A 17,153-nucleotide genomic window follows, 5' to 3' on the forward strand; every position below is an offset into this window, starting at 1 on the left:
ACTTAAAACCAAATGTAACTGTTAAAATTAAGTTTGCAGAATAAAAGTGTTTTCATTAATGCATGCTCCTAAACCGCGCGCCCGCCTCGGCTACCTGAGAATAACATACTAAAAGTGTCAACACAAGGTTGGTGAGTTCACAAGTTAAATAAGATAAATCGTTTAGCGTTTTGCGTAACCTCGTTACGGCGTTTCAGTGTTGCGTAACCCCGTTACGACGTTTGAGTGTGTAACCACGTTACAGCGTTTGAGTGTGTAACCACGTTACAGCGTTTAAGTGTGTAACCACGTTACAGCGTTTGAGTGTGTAACCACGTTACAGCGTTTGAGTGTGTAACCACGTTACAGCGTTTGAGTGTGTAACCACGTTACAGCGTTTAAGTGTGTAACCACGTTACAGCGTTTGAGTGTGTAACCACGTTACAGCGTTTAAGTGTTTTGCATTACCAGATAGTGTTATGTCAAATTATATATCGATAGGTAGCTAATCTATACAACAAGTATCGCTAAGTGGTTCGCGACCGAAGCTGACTGTTTATCAAGTGCCCGTCACCAGGTCCTCCAGACCATGGTAAGTGTTAGCCAAAATTTACACCCACTCAACCTCCAGTTGAGCTTAGCGTCGGGTGGGGTTTGTCAAACCCAGTAGTACTACCCAAAAGTGACTCGCTATTCCAAATATTAACCGGTCCGATGTGTGGGACTTCAAATGTTACGTATGCCGCTTAGCCTTTACAAGTGATATATAATTTTTAACAAAATCTTTCATATGCGTTTATCTCAGAAAATATGTTTATCGGAGTATGTTATCTCCCCCAAGTGAAAAACGTTTGAAAACAGTTTAAGAGTGGGGTAAGTGAACTCACTGTTTGCGAAGAATATCCGATCTAGATCACCGAGTAATGCGCGTCGTAGAAAACTCTCTAGCGTTCTAAAATAACAAAGAGATTTTCTAAGTATCGGAATGTTTAACGAGTCTCTAGACTCGGCACATAATACCTATGCACGTAACATGTTTCGTGTTTCGTTTGTGAATCGTGTGTGACTTAAACAAGTAAAATTGTGATACGATACATGAGTGAGCAATTACTTTCGTGTCACGTACTAATAATGTATATCACTAGCAATTATTCCCGTAAGGGCATTTTGGTCAACAAACAAAGACTAACTAACCATTATTCCCCATAAGGGCAATTTGGTCAATTCATGGCAATCAACTAACAACTATTCCCCGCAAGGGTATTTTGGTCAAAATACAACAATTTTATAAAAACTATCATATTTCATGCATTCCTATACAACTCAGCAGCTAGTTTCGTTATGACAGAATTTCTACTTGAAAGATTGCACTAGTTCACCGATCATAACGTCTCAATTAATTCACCAAAAATCACCACAGAAGCATACATATCTTAGGTTTCCAGAACATATTTCATCTTATTTTTATTCCACATATTTTTCTTATAATGACCAAAACATTACAGCAAACTCATATCAGTCAGATTCATGCGCAACAGAATGTTATTTACAATTCCCGTTAAACGAAAAATCCAATAAATGCAAGACCACTTGGGTTTGGTTCCTAACTCAGTGAGTCAACCTCCAGAAGTGGAACCAACCCAATTGGTCTCGTAGTTCATGAGATATAACATTTACAACATAACCTAACAGCAGGTCTAACAGCTCAGCTTTGCATCACGTTTTTGTAAAATCATAAAAGTATACTTCCACTTATCCAAAAATTACGAATTTATACTTCATAGAAACTAGACTCAACCTAGTTTACTGCAGTACCCACAATCTCAATCAATTTTCACGTTTACACTTCGTTACAGTCAGTTAAACATCGTATATACGTTCTGTCCAGAATCTGTTCACATCAAAACTCATCATAATAACAATCTATGAACTATCATGCATCCATATAACCCTCTAGACACTATAACTACTATCCATGCATATCAATCACACCATACATACAAGATTAGGGTTTTATTTGAACTCACAATCAAGGACACAACAATTAACATGCAATACTATCAAACTAGTTATCAATCATCATCAATTAAATCAAGAATCACATGAATATCATAATACCAAGAAATCAGCCATAAAGGTTTACAATTAACCCAATAAAACTAACAATTAAACATAGAGGATACATAGAATAGTTGTGTATACCTTCCTAACACCTTAATCTTCAATCAAACTTGAAAGATCTTGATTGTGTGTGTGTGTATATTAATCGATCTCAAGGAAATAAAGGGAGGGGATGGCTGCCGATTTTTGTAGGGGAATAGGTAGGAGGTTAGGGTTTAGGTTTACCATGTCTTTATAAAGGAATATGTTACACTTTGGCCCCTCAACTCCTAAGTATTACTTTTTCTAGAACATTCTATCATAACTTGCACATTAAGTTAACATTAAGTATTACTTTTTCTAGAACATTCTATCATAACTTGCACATTAAATTAACATGACAATAATATTATCACATAACACATAATCCTAACACATAATTATCACATAATTAGTGTTTTAGTGTTTTTCGTTTATTCATCAATCGTTTGCGTTTCGGTGCAAATCCCGAAAGACTACTACACATGTAGTAAGTGTTAAGCGTCATTTAAACCCTAGTTTAAATGTAATGAGGTTTGCGTTTAGATTCAATAATCTAAAGTTTGAATTGACGGAGTTGCGTTAACGGAGTTAACCTGAAATTGACGATTGTCACATTCAACTATGCTTCCATTTGCCCATTCGCTTAGGGGTGCGCTACCGACGTAAAGACCTGTTTGATATGCAACTGCTCACACCACTCTCGGAAGGTCCCCCCTTCGAATTGTTTCCCGTTATCACTTACAATGGTGTGAGGAAGCCCGAAGCGACAAACATTGTTTTCCCACACAAATTTCTTGACTTGCTGCCTGGTGATCGTAGTGAGGGGTTTGGCCTCTACCCATTTGGTGAAATAGTCAATCGCCACGATGAGGAATTTAGCCTTTCATGATCCTTCCAAGAATGGACCCACAAGATCAATGCCCCACTTCTGGAAAGGCCAGGAAGAACTAACCGGAACTAGGTTGAGTTTAGGTTTTCTGATCACCGGGGCATAGATCTGGAAACTATCACACTTTCGTATTTCCCGAAGGGCGCTTAGGAACATGGCCGGCCAGTAGTATCTGGCTCGCATGGCCCGGGCCGCGACCATCTTAGCTCCCATGTGCATCCCACATATACCCTCATGGATTTCCCTAATGACATACTCAGCTTCCTCGTAATCAATGCATTTCAGGGACGGGCCCAGGTAGGACCTCCGGTATAGGGTTCTATTGATGACCTTGTACTAAAGTGCCTTGATTTTGAGCCTACGGGCTTCTTGTTTATCCTCAGGCACTACTCCCTCTTGTAAGTACCGGAGGATAGGGGTCATCCAGCGAAATTCGGGCGCCTCTACGCTTTCAACCACCTCTTCTGAGATCGACGGTTGCTTGATGGTTTCCACCTTAACGCCTTTTGCGAGATGATCGTAAGCTATCGACGCCAGTTTGCTCAACGCGTCGGCCTTCTTGTTTTGCCCCCGAGAGAAATGTACTACTTTTGCTTCCTTGAAACTTTGCAATAGCTCCCTCGTCGTTTTAAAATATTCTATCATCTTGTGATCTTTTGCTTCATAGTCTCCGCTGACCTGGTTGGCAACCAGATGAGTCCACGTGAGCCCAGATGCGCCTTGCCGGGATCTTTTTTGCCACTCTGAGGCCTGCTAACAAATCTTCATACTCGGCTTCATTATTAGTGCTGGGAAAATTTAATCGTATAGCATATGTCAACTCTATCCCTTCGGGACTAATAAGTATTAGGCCCGCCCCGATCTGTCTTCATTGGAGGCCCCGTCGGTGTATTGGTTCCAGACAGGCTCTTCTCCGTTTTCTTGCATTTCAGTGTTCCCCTGGGGCGAGGCTTTCCAGTTCCTGCGATGCTCTTCTGGGGTAGGAACTCCCCCATCTCTGGCAGTGGAGCCTCAGTAAGGAAATAAGCTATCACTTGCCCCTTGAATGTTGCCCGTGGTTTGTATTCGATAATGTATTCTCCCAGCTCTATAGCCCATTTGGCTAATCGCCCTGATATATCGGGCTTCATCAATATCCGTTGGAGGGGTTTGTCGGTCAGCACTTGAACTTCGTGAGCCTGGAAATACCATCTCAATTTCCTTGCCGTGTGGACCAAAGACAATACCAGCTTCTCGATTGGAGAATACCTTTCTTCCGGGCCCTTCAATGTCCGGCTAACGAAGTATATGGGGATTTGAGCCTCCGCTGATCGTTTTGTCTGCGCATGACAGATAGAGTGTTAGCGCCTCCCCGGGTCGCGGCGAGGTTATCAAAGGAAGCTCGCATATGTGAGATTTTAATTCTCGAAAAGCCTCATCTGCTTCCTTGTCCCAGCAGAACTTGTTTTTCTTCATGCGCCTTCTTAAGACTGCCATGAACAGGAGAGTTTTATCCGCGATCTTCGAGAGAAATTGATTGAGGGCGAACAGCCTCCCATTTAGTCTTTGTACCTCCTTAATGTTCCTTGGGGGTTCCATATGGACCAACGCCTCTATCTTTTCGGGATTACCTCGGAATCCCTCATTGGTGATCAACACTCCTAGAAATTTCCCCTCTTCGACTCTGAACGAACATTTGCTGGGGTTGAGTTTCATGGTAGCTTGCCAGAGGGGGTTAATAGTTTCTCGGATGTCGTCGAGCATCCTCCCCTCGTCCGTACTCTTAATGACTAGATCATCTACGTAAATCTCCACATTTCTTTCTTTTTGTTGATCAAACAAACGGTCCATGAACCATTGGTATGTGGCTCCGGCGTTTTTTTGATCGAAAGGCATTTTGGTGTAGCAGAAAGTCCCCTCGTTTGTGTAGAATGCAGTTTTCTCTTCATCCTGAGGGTTCATTTGGATATGGTGATATCCTTTGTACGCGTCCAGGAAACATCATAACCGGTACTGGGCAAGAGATTCTATCTTCTTCTCAATCTCTGGTAGAGGGTAGGAGTCTTTTGGGCAGGCCTTGTTTAGGTCTTTGAAATCAATACACATGCGTCAGCTGTTGCCTGATTTGGCGATCATCACGGGGTTTCATATCCATCTAGGGTATTTGACTGCTCGTACGATCCCTGACTTTTTTGTAGGCCCATACTTCTCCTTTTCTGGTTGAGGGGCTCCATCCAATGGAACTCGTCAAGGGTATGTTGTGCCAGGTTTTGTGGGACCCCCTTCATATCCTTGTGTGTCCAAGCAAACACGTCGGCGTTGCGCAATAGCACTTCTTTCAGACATGCCCTCCCCTTGTCGGAGAGTTGGGACCCTATCCTTACTGTTTGGTCTGGGTGCTCCCCATTAAGTACCCACTCCTCCACCCCCTTCTTTCCTTTAACTCCTCTGCCAATACTGGCCACTATCTCTGTGGAAGACCGGATGGTGGCTATTCCCTTGGGGGTGGGAAATTTCATATACCCATGCACGGTGGAGGGAACTGCCCTGAGTGCTTTCATGCCCGGCCTGCCTAAAATGATGTTGTACTTTGACGGGGCTCGGACTACGGAAAAGCGAAGGCATACTGTCCAGGTTTTTCCCCCATCTCGGAGGGTGAACGGTAGGTTGAGAGATCCCAACAGCTCCACTACCTCCCCCGAGAATCCCATTAACGGGCATGTATCTTCTTCCAGCCTCTCTCGGATTTCTCTTTGTAGCCTCAGGAAACAGTGTTCATACATCACCTCTACCCCGCTTCCCCCGTCCACGTGCACCCAGGATACCCTGTGTCCCGCTACACTGGCCGATATGTTCAGGGGCATCTCCCTATCTTCTTCCTCGGTTATGCCGGGAAAGTATATTTCCTCTTTCATCCATGCCATACTTATCGGTGGAAACTCCCTTCTTCCGACTTTCAGTGCTCTCCCGGGCTCCCTGTCTCCTTCATCATATCCACGAAATGTCTGTCTTCGTCCTCCTCTTTTACTTTAGAGGAAGATTCCTTGGTGGGCAGAGGCAGTTGTCCAGTTCTCAGGGCCGCTTCCCATAATCTTTTCAGCTGGACACAACTCTCGGTAGTGTGACCAGAGCTCTTGTGGTAATTGCAATACCCTGTGGGGTTGGGTTTATATGCTTGTTTAAACGGACTGGATGTCTTGGCTGAGTACTTGGCCTTGTCAGCCGCCAACACGCCTTCCCCTCCCGGAGCAACTTTCTCTCCGTAGGGAGGTCGGTATCGCCCTCCCTCGGGCCTTACAATGGGGAAACGAGGAGGATGATACGTTATAGAGGGCACGTATCTAGTATGATTCCCTGGAAGTCGGTAGGGGGTGAACAGAGCCCTGTCAAACGGTGCTCGCATCTTGCCTGGACTGGAGTTTCTGACATTCTTTCCCCCGGGTGGTTTGGGGGGTCCCTTTCTTCGTCTCCCATTCTCGCAGCTTAGACCCCGTGTCTTTTCCTCTGACGAAAGCTCGAACCCGGTCCATTAGTTGGTCGAAAGTGTTGGGGAAATCTTCCCCTAGCTTCACCGTGAGTTGGGAGAACCTCACCCCATCTATGAACCCACTGATTTTCATAACTTCCGGCATGCCCTTGATGTTCATACTTTCTGCCACGTACCAGTCCATGAACTGTTCCACCTTCTCTTCATCCCTCCTTCGGATGCGTAGGATCTCATTGGGGTTTTTCATGGCTTTCCTCCGTTGACTGAAATTTCGCAAAAACTTTCCCCTGAACTCCTCGTAACTGTCTATGCTTCCTGGTTCCAAACTGTCGAACCACACTCGGGCTCCTCCCGTCAATGTTTGAGGGAACATCAGGCACCAGGCTGGCATGGACCACCCACTAACCATCCCCACGCCTCGAAAAGCGTGGAGGTGGTCTTCTGGGTTTTGAGTCTCGTCATACTTGTTTACCGTGGAGGGGTAACGTAGTTTGGGGGGCAGGGTGGCCTCAGCTATTCGCCGGGTAAATTTCGATACATTTGAGGTGTCTGAGGGTCGGTATGGGGTGTCTAGGGTGTCGGATGCAGATTTCTCTTTGCTTTTGACCGAGGAAAGAAGGGTGACCAGATATTCTAGAAGGACACCAGGATCTTTGTTGGTACCTTTCCCGGATTCCTCTTCTTCTTTGGACTTTGGTGTTTCAAACGACAGACCGCCAGGAGTTTCTCCTGTTCGTCCAGGCAGGCTTTAAGCGCATCTCTATGAGTTCTGATGAACTCCGGGGTGATTTCCCATCTTTCACCAGATGCCTGGCCTTTCTCAGATTCTTCCCTCTGGTCCTCCTTCTCTGTCTCGTCTTCTATTATCACCGGTCCGTCCGTTTCCCGCGTACTTTGCAAACTTATTTCTTTGTTAACCGCAGTTATGGCGGACTCGCTCCCGTTTAGATTTGAGTGCCGAAGTGCTCTTTTCTGGATTTTGATCAGCCATCTCCTCCGGAACCGTGGGGTGGGATTTCTTGGTTGCAGAGGTCCCACGGATGGCGCCAATGTAGAAACATCAAATGAACTATTGGGATATTAATTAGATTAAAGTGTGGTCGGATAGTTATTAGAAGTTTCTTTGTTAAGTTCTTGAGAGAAGTATGACTGATAACAAAAGAGGGGTTCTATCTCATTCAACATCATAACATTTACATATAGGTTAGTTACATTTATAAGGGGGTGAGAGAATCTTTTCCCTTGACCATTAACCTAAAGGCCCTCTCTCTTGTCCATTGGCTTTTCCTATGTCCCTTGGCTTATGCAAGCTTCACTCTATTATCCGCTGGGTGCTTCTCTTTTCTCAGAAAAACGTCATGCCCCAGCTCTTTGCAGTGTTCAGGCCAATGGGGACCTCTCGGTCGTTGACCTTTCCTTTTGTTTGGGGGCCTTTTGGGCTTTCTTGGGTCAGATCCTGCTTCTTTGGGCCTTTCATTGGGCCAAGTCCGGTGTAATCTCTTCAATAAACAACTACACAATTGAACCTGCTTTCTAACTTTAGGTGGGTTCAAGGCTTCAGCCTTCAAGCTCTTCCTCTCTCCCTTGATCTTGTATGATATATGAGAAACAAAAATTTCAAGAAGGGTTAACAAGGCTCATTAGATGAAAATAAGCTATTTTATCTTGCAAACTTTGGTATGCTAATGTCAAACAGTTCGATGGAAAAAATTAAATTACTAAAATATTGGCAATAGTAAGGGCATTGAGGTTTGTTTATCCTATAATTTGTCACATGCTAAAAATTTATCTAATTTACAATGGCTCTACTCTATAATATTTTTGTTCTAGTTACTCTGAATAATATGTGGCTACAAGAACCTACGCTACCATGGGTGATCCTTGGTCTCACCAAGCATCATTTCTAACATAATTTAATTTGTGCTAGTTAATACCGTAAATGCTATTATGCTAATGATAAATACCTCATTCACCACCTCATCTTCTTTCCTTTTTATAACACTCATAAAACTTAAAATTATCAAATTTGCTAATATGAAAAGGGAAAAGATCGGCAATCCCAAAGGGGTCTACGAAGAAAGGAAGTATAAATCCGCAAAGCAATGAGGAAGAGTTAGTGAATGTTTCTTGGTGACATTTAATATCATTATGGTTCAAGTAAGTCGCTTATATCTCTTCTTGTCGACGCATTAAGTTCCCTAGCCTTACAATCACGACAAAAACAATTAATGAACAAAAAAAAGACCATCTTAAATACATGGCGGCGTTAAACGTTTATGAGAAACAATTACACGGTTGAATTTATCGTTTAAGCTCCTCTTCTCGGTTCTTTCTGTCTTCGTACACCCTAATTTAGCTACAAATATCTCACTCTCTTAAATTGACGAGCATGAAAATTTAAAGTTTTAAAAGGCTTAAACTTTGGTATGCGAATATCAAAACGTTTGATGAAAAAAATAAATTACTAAATATTGTCAATGGAAAGTTCATTGAGGTATGTTATATAGCATAATTTGAGAAGTGCTAATACATTATCAGATATTTAATATATTTAATAGGTTTACAATGCTTCATCTGTTTTGTGGCTACTCTGAATAATATGCGGATGTAAGAATTCACACTATAATGGGTGGTCCTTGTTCTCCTCGTCCATGACTACCACATAGGCGTCATAGACCTTGCATTCTAGGATAGTTTGTGAATGTTTCTCGGTGACAATATCATTAGGGTTCTTTTATGTCGCTTTTATCAGTACCCGTCGGAATAAATTCCCTAACCTTATAAGAATTTAGGATCACGACAAAAAGCAATTAATGAACACAAACCGACCTAGTTTAATACTTGATGACGCTAAATGTTTCTAAGAAACCGTTAAAACAACTAAACACGTTGTTTCGTATTTGGTAGGTTTGAGCTATGCGTTTCTTCGTCTTCGTACACACCGATTTCGCTACAAACATCTACATACCCTTCTTATATTGATAGGTACAAGAATTTAAAGTTTCGAAAGGGTTAACAAAGCTTAGAAATTAGAAATATATGGTTTCCGTTAAGGAATTTTAGTACTTCTGAATTCTGAATTCTGATTCAATATTGGGCCGTTTTATATAACGAATTTCGTCAGAACCAGCCCAGGATTCTTCATATGCTAAGCAGCTAAGGTGCTAAACAACCTTTTATTGAATCTTAGAAGTCTTAATCAAATACATGATTTAAATATTAGACGTATCTACATATAAGGTATTTAAAGTGAAGATAAACGATTCTCAGTTATGCCATTATCCACTAGTATAAAGTCACAAGTTATCTTTTCAAAATACCATTAAACAAATTAAGGCTTTTCCTTGTTACAGTTTTTCATTTACCAATTTTCTACTTATTTCTACTTAATGATTGTCAACACCACAATATGCAAGAAGAATTGAAAAAACAACCAGAATTTTTAAACCATAAACTATTCATAAAAGAAAAGACAGCAGTTTCTACCAACCAACTTACAGTAAAACAAAAGACAACAGATTCTACCAACCAACCAACCAACTTAATCACTAACCACTACCAAAATCTATCATCTTCACCATCTGGTACAGACCCATCCCCACTTAATTCACATCCTGCTTCTTCTCTTCACTCTCTGACCCGATCTGCTGACTCGCAGTTGACTTTCCCTTTTCACTTTCTTGTTTTTCAGCAGCAGCAACACTCTTTGGTTCTTTCACATTACCATCACCAGATTTAGCTTTACTTTTCGTTCCTTTTCTTCCCCTAGAGTACACCATCTTTTTCGGTGTTTGTTTCTTGCCATCTTTCTCTTTTGACTTGACTTCTTTGGTGTTCCCTTTGTTTTCACCTTCCGTGCTATCGCCGCTGTTTAAAAGACCAAAATTTTTAAGCTTGAGAAACATTGTTGTAATGTAAATACATAACTAGAAAAAAGATTCATAACAGGTAATGCGTACATTTCAGGAATGGTATCAGTAACTTTAGCTTCAATAGCAACTACAACCTCCTCAACTGGTGTAGAATATTCTTCGATAAGTTCCCATTTTTCCTTTTTCAAATTCAAGGTTTCTGTTTCACCATCCAAATACAAAACCTGTTTTTCATATCGATATTAAAACCGCAAGTTAGTAGTTACAACTGACAAAAGGTAACTTTTAACTTTTAGATAGCAAGTATATAATAAGTACTGAAAAAAACCTTGTGCTTCTTTTCTGCAGAATCATAGGATTCAACAACACCTTTATAATACCTGCACGCAAGGACTAATATCAGCAATATTGCGTGGAAGGAAGTTTAAATTCGTTAAGAGAGGCGCTTACATCTTATCATCAGGCCACCAAACTTTGACTTTTTGATCAACCAAGCTAGCGTCATACTTTATAGTCTTTGTTACCTATGAAACGATAACAATAATAAAAATAATCAGATATTTATTAAAAGTCCACCCTAGTGCCTATGAGAAACAAATTAGGAATACTTACTTTCTTTTTAGTAACTGAACGTTTCCTTTTAGAACCAGCCGAACGCGCTCCCTCCGATTTCTCTTTCTCTTTTCCTTTAGTAGCCTTTTTTAGCACTGACTTTAGAGGAACGTCCAAACCCTATGAATCAAAAAGGTAAATAATTATAATTTTCATAAAAGGAAAATAGAATACTCATATTATAATATTCTTACGTCGACAACCCCAGATAAAGATTTTGTTTGATCCTTCTGAATGGTTTTACCACGTCCCTGCGTCTTGCCATCTTTGATTTTGGATGATTTAACCATAGAAGAACCACTTTTGTTGACTCGTTTGGCAGTCAACTTAAGCGGTATGTTGTCAGAATCAGTCTCCTCGTCATCTATATTTTCAGACAAGTTAACTGGTTTTGGGTCTGAATCCGTTTCTTTCCCTTTATTTTCAGACTGTTTCAGTGGTGTGTTGTCAGATTCGGTTTCTTCATTAGCAAAATCTTCACTCGGGTTAGTTACAATTACCTTACTTCTCTGACCCTTTCTAACTGCTTGTTTCAGTGGTGTGTTATCTGATTCGGTCTCTTCATTGTTTGACGCATCCTCACTGGGCTTAGTTTTGACCTTAACTTTCAGAACCGTTTTAACAGACTGTTTCAGTGGTGTGTTGTCTGAATCAGTATCTTCGTTTCTGTTTGCAACATCTTCACGAGGCTTAGTTATCACCTTACTTCTCGGCCTCCTTTTAACAGATGGTTTAAGTAATTTACCATCTGAATCAGTTTCATTATCTTTCTTAGCTGGTCGTTTTGCAGGTTTAACCTCTGAATCACCAGTGTCAGCCACTTTCTTATCTTTTTTTGGTGTTTTCGACTCCAATGCTTTCTTACCAGATAGTTTAGGTTTCTTAGCCATTGAATCGTCACCACTGACCTTTTTCCTTGACCTTTTCGCCGGCTTTGACTGTGTACTCTTAACCGGTTCCACATCTGAACCAGTATTAACCGAAGGTTTGTTTTCCTCTGCCTTTGGTGTTTTCTTTCTTGCCCGTTTAGGTGACTTCATTTCTTGGTCAACCGTCCCTTCATTTACTGTGGTCAACACAGGAACTGTTGATGGTGGTCCATGTTGATTCAAGCTCTTTTTCTTTGATCGGGTCCCTTTTTTGATTCGGATCTTGGTTTGAGAATCTTCTTGGCTGCCACTTTGTGATGCAGCATTTGTGACCTCACTTTCTTTTAACGGTTTTTGAACCGAAACCACAATTTCAGGACCTTTTTCAGTTACATTCTCCCCATGAACAGTTTCAGAAACAACAGGTTTGACTGATTCTGCTGTATCAGGTTTTGATGCTACATTTGAATAATTGGTATCAAACTTGCTGGTCAAACTAGACACGGGTTGGTCAACAGCTCCCTCCACCACCGTTAGCTGTGTGTCACTTACATTTCCTGCTTTCTCAGTTACCATTTCTTCCCTTGTGTTAACCTAAATGAGAAATGTTTGTCATTTTATAAATATGATTTAATAAAGCATATTGATAACAAACTATCAAAAAAGTCAAATATGAAATTTCATACCTGAGTTGCATCATCAAATGGTACGGTTGACTGTGCAGTATTGACAGCCTGTACAAAACACAAAACAAGTGAATATGCTATATATGTATATATAAGATCAATAAAATAGGGAGAATTTTTTCTTTTTTTAAATTATACATTTGACTGCACGGATGCACTTTCATCTTTATGCTCCAAATTGGTTTCCTTGACAAGTATAGAAGTCAACAATGGACTGTAGTCAACTAACAAATCGCCCAACATGGCCACTGTTCGATCAATGTAAGGTCGAAGCTTATCTGCACACCGTATAAATACTTTTTCTCCTAACTTTCTCGCCACGTGTAATACGCCCTACATAGAGGAAAGTAGTTTATTACAAAATGCTTTTATTTTTTTCTCACATGATAACTGATATTATATGTCTCATACCACGTTGTTTTTAACGCTTGCGAATAGCGTTCTGAGTATAACAGGTGAAATCTCTTCACTTTCTTCCAGAACAACTGCCATAATGTCTGCCATTAATGAAAACACATTCTCACGATGATGGTCCCTGAAAATGAAAAAAAAGCAACACGTTATAGACTTTTATATAGTAACAGCTGCAAAAACGACATATATCATATCATACCTTACTGAATTCAGAAAGTGTTCAAACAATCTAACAACCAACTCATTATCAATATCAAGCATTAGGGCACATGCCTTAACTTTGGCAACATTGTCAAGAATCGCGACCATCTTATCAAAATATCGGCATGATTTGTCTGATAGATTATCTAAGACAGAAACAATACATCTGAAAACACCCTGTAGATATAGAACAAAATTATAAATGCCAAAAACAAGACATCATGGAATAGTTTAATGTTTGAGTTGATGTACCCTCATTTCTTCATCACAATACGGTTGTTCGGGTGCTGTAATTTTTGTAAATTCACAGAGGCAGGAAGCTACAGAAACTCTAACGTCCATATTTGGATGTTCTAGAAGACTTCCACTAACCAAAGCCCTCGTTGATGGAACAAGTGCTTCTTTCATTGTCTCATTAGGTGATTGCTCCACCATTTGCAGAAGTTTATCTAATTGCTGAAACGAATAATCATATAAAAACCAATCAAAATCGCAAAACTCAAGTTTTAAAATGTCGTATCACACAGTCAACGTTCAATCTAATTATATCTAATAACACAGATACGCATTCATTAGCCTTTAACTACTCTTAACTTGATCGAATATTGCGCACGAACGTCATTATCTATTTTCACATGTAACACATTAATTTTAATAAATTTAAGTTTCACTTCATAAGTAATGCAGATTCTAAATTACAGCCTGTCACCAGACTTCTACAAAATCCAGATGAATGCACATAAAGACATATCATATAGACATCATAATTCATTTCAAATTTTCAATTCAGATCATTAAGCCAGATAAATCATCACGCGCATATTACCCGGATCCAAATTCTATAAAACAGTAAAGTAAAATGACAATTAACATGCACAATCCATGAGATCATAAACCAGCGATCAGCTTAATCTTGTATCACACAGTTACCTTAAATCCAATTACATCCAATAACATAGATAAGCATTCATTAGCCTTTAAGACTCCCCGCATCAGGGGATTTTCCGCACCCAACACCGCGCCGGGGCGGCGTTAGGGGATCCAGAAACCTGATAACGGAGGGGCAGCTTAGGGAAAGGCTGGGACCAGGTTATTTTGCTCTCTCTCTCTCTCTCTCTCTCTCACACACACACACACACATACACATATATATATAACAACGTGGCTTTATGAAGATGAGCGGTAAAGCCCCTCCACAACACACAGCCTAACCACTCTTTAACATTATCAAATACAGCGCACCAGCCTCAGTAGTCTTCGTAATCACAACGAACTTTGTTATAATCTATTCCCACATGTAACACATTTATTTTAACAAACTTACACTTAATTCCACAACTAATACACAATCTAAATCACAGCCTGTCACCATACGAATCCAAATTCCACATAACCGAAACGCGAAAACGTAATTAAAAACATATAATTAGCAACCAAACAACATGCAAGTAATGTCAATCAACTTAATTTTAAAACCCGAGGGCGGGCTTACATCGAGAATGTGAAGCAGGTCATCAACGGAAGGCAGTGGCTCGGAAAGCAGCTCCCCTGCCACCTTGAGCTGTCTCCGATGCTCGAAGTCCGGATCCGACGAGCCCATTCCGCAATTATCCAACTCCGATCGACCTCAATTTACTCGTACGAACTTAAACCCTAGCAAAATTCACTACAACACACAAAAAATAAGTTAAATAACCAAACTTAACAGTTGAATTTAGGTTTAAAAGCTTTAGAAAGTGTGTGAGATGTTACCTAGAGCAATAAAAGCAGTTGAATTGCTACAGAAAGAGGCAAAAACTGTAAAAACATGAGTTGATTCATGGGAATTGAGAATTAATAAATTGGGAATTAGGGCTTGTTTTTGAAGACATTTTGAAAGAGAACAAGTGGTGGTGCCTACTGTGCTGTTAACAAGGGGGTATTTATACCCGAAAAAGAATCAGGGGCATTTATGTCAATTTATAAAAGTTTTAACTTTTTTAAATTTGTGGTATGAAACTTTTTTTACTTGATTAAATGATCTATAAAGGTATTATTATACTACCTTTTGGAGCAAGATTTGGTCACAAATTATTTTCTTGCTTTGAAACTTTTTCAAAAAGGTTAAAAATATATGTGACGGTTTATAAGATTCATCGAATGTTTTATAAAATCAGGTGTTTTAGTATGTGGGTGGTGAATTTGCGAGTTTGGTTGGAAATTTGAAATTGTTGTGTCCTTTTTTTTGCAAATACATAGAGGAATTGTGGTTAGAGATAAGGTTTCTAGATGGTTCATGTACCGTATCATATTACGTTTGCTAATTCGGAGTATAATATGTCATATGTTATGGCAGATGTCATATGTCATATTATGTGATATGTTATTTTTGAATGTCATATGTTATAGCAGATGTTATATGTTATATTATGTGATATGTTATTTTTAAATGTCATATGTTATGATAGACGTCATATGTTATATTATATGATTTGTTATTTTTGAATGGGTGTAACATAACATATCATCTAATTCTACTTTTAAATCTATACCACTGTCAATTACAGGGACTCGACCCATGGATTTCCTTGAAAGAGATTTCATTATATATAATCACGTAACATGAGATGGTTCATGGACATTGAATACAAAATGTCGACAGAAAATATTTACATTTATTACTAGTACTAGTACTTATTATCTATTTAAAATATTATAAAATACATAAATGCTAATTATTAAAAAGGTAGTTCACTGAAATAAAGAAAGTAAAATAAAAAGAAATGCGCGAATATTTTTTTTTCATTAAATTAAAAAACATTCCAAAACGGGTATAATTGCTATTTTGGGAATCCACTTATTGTCTCAAGTGTAAACATTCCTAAACGGGTATGGTTTAGGAATTCAGTAAATTCAAATTCGGCCGTCAAATAGTCAATAATGTTTGACATTTTTGACCCTTGGGTTAGTTATCTCTAGCACTTTATCCCCTTTGGTTTCACTTTTTTAAATATAAAACCCTTCTAAGAAGTTATTTTAACAATGAACTACTCATCTAGGGATGAGAAATTGAGAATGGTCGAGTTCTAGACAGGTTTAGATAATCCTAACTCTATAATTGATTATAAAAGTTTGTTTTGTTCTTGATCCAAAACTTGTATGGTGTCTGTCATTTAATCACTTGTCGGGTACCAGACATTTCCACAGGTTTTAGGTATATTATATACCGTACTTAAAAAACAAGATATATCATATAACGTATATACTTAAAATAAATCAGTTTGGTAGAACTTAAGAAAATCGTTGTATATACTTCAAATAAATACAAGAAAGAAAATCGTTTCGATTATATAGTCTAGTAAACGGGTGTATGTTATGCGGTAACTGAATCGGCAAACGGGTATATCACCAAATACCATTCCCGTCACATACATGTGAAAAAAAAATTCAAAAGTAATTTCAAACTCAGTCTTATACCCAATTACTCGAGCATATACCCGTCTTAGAGGTTTCATGTTTAAATATTTACATTGAGTTCGGGGTTGATGTCATCCCTAAATGAATCTTGTAATTTGGTGGGAGTAATTTTTTCTAAATTTTATTATGAAAGCTTTGTTATTAGTTTGAGATGTTTTCTTCTAGAACATTATTCGTGTCATAAAATGATGCATCTATATCCAGTTAAATTTCTAACGATAAATATGTTTCTTTTCTAATTTACGTTAAGTCATATGATAATTTTTGTTATTTAATTCACTAGCATATCCGATCGTGTGACATTCTTATACATATGTTTGTCTCACCACATTAATCGATCTAATAGTTAAAGAAAATTAAAAGAAAAACTCTCTTTACATTCTTGTATGCAACCTTTTACTTTTGTTATGTAACTCCATTTTTTTATGTTAACTGCAAATATGACCAAAATATAAGGTGGTGTTTGTTTTTCTCTAAAAGCTATTTTCCATTTCTTTTGTCTGTACTGTGTTTCTTTTTGAGAAAACATTTCATCAAAAAAATTTATATACTTTATCTTGTCCTAGA

General features: G+C 39.1%; 3 protein-coding genes across 3 annotated transcripts; all 3 read right to left on the bottom strand.

Annotated features, from left to right (window-relative positions):
- Positions 1 to 3,346: 3,346 nt before the first annotated feature.
- Positions 3,347 to 3,655, bottom strand: LOC143572217 (uncharacterized). The gene has a single exon (XM_077057435.1). The coding sequence runs from the start codon at positions 3,653 to 3,655 to the stop codon at positions 3,347 to 3,349; it is 309 nt and encodes a 102-aa protein (XP_076913550.1).
- Positions 3,656 to 5,124: 1,469 nt separating this feature from the next.
- LOC143572218 (uncharacterized) lies at positions 5,125 to 5,913 on the bottom strand. Its single transcript, XM_077057436.1, has one exon. The coding sequence runs from the start codon at positions 5,911 to 5,913 to the stop codon at positions 5,125 to 5,127; it is 789 nt and encodes a 262-aa protein (XP_076913551.1).
- Positions 5,914 to 9,854: 3,941 nt separating this feature from the next.
- LOC143572221 (uncharacterized) lies at positions 9,855 to 15,444 on the bottom strand. Its single transcript, XM_077057438.1, has 13 exons — positions 14,883 to 15,444; positions 14,623 to 14,796; positions 13,383 to 13,586; positions 13,129 to 13,307; positions 12,927 to 13,050; positions 12,654 to 12,848; positions 12,516 to 12,563; positions 11,155 to 12,423; positions 10,961 to 11,080; positions 10,799 to 10,872; positions 10,677 to 10,728; positions 10,436 to 10,572; positions 9,855 to 10,343 (listed from the first exon to the last, which is right to left on the bottom strand). The coding sequence occupies exons 2-13, from the start codon at positions 14,728 to 14,730 to the stop codon at positions 10,079 to 10,081; spliced, it is 2,775 nt and encodes a 924-aa protein (XP_076913553.1). The 5' UTR covers positions 14,731 to 14,796; positions 14,883 to 15,444; the 3' UTR covers positions 9,855 to 10,078.
- Positions 15,445 to 17,153: the final 1,709 nt, after the last annotated feature.

The sequence above is a fragment of the Bidens hawaiensis genome, unplaced genomic scaffold (assembly GCF_021521415.1).
Source record: "Bidens hawaiensis isolate Kalapana, Puna unplaced genomic scaffold, B.hawaiensis_p1.1 tig00025775_1, whole genome shotgun sequence".
In the NCBI taxonomy this organism is placed as follows: Eukaryota; Viridiplantae; Streptophyta; class Magnoliopsida; order Asterales; family Asteraceae; genus Bidens; species Bidens hawaiensis.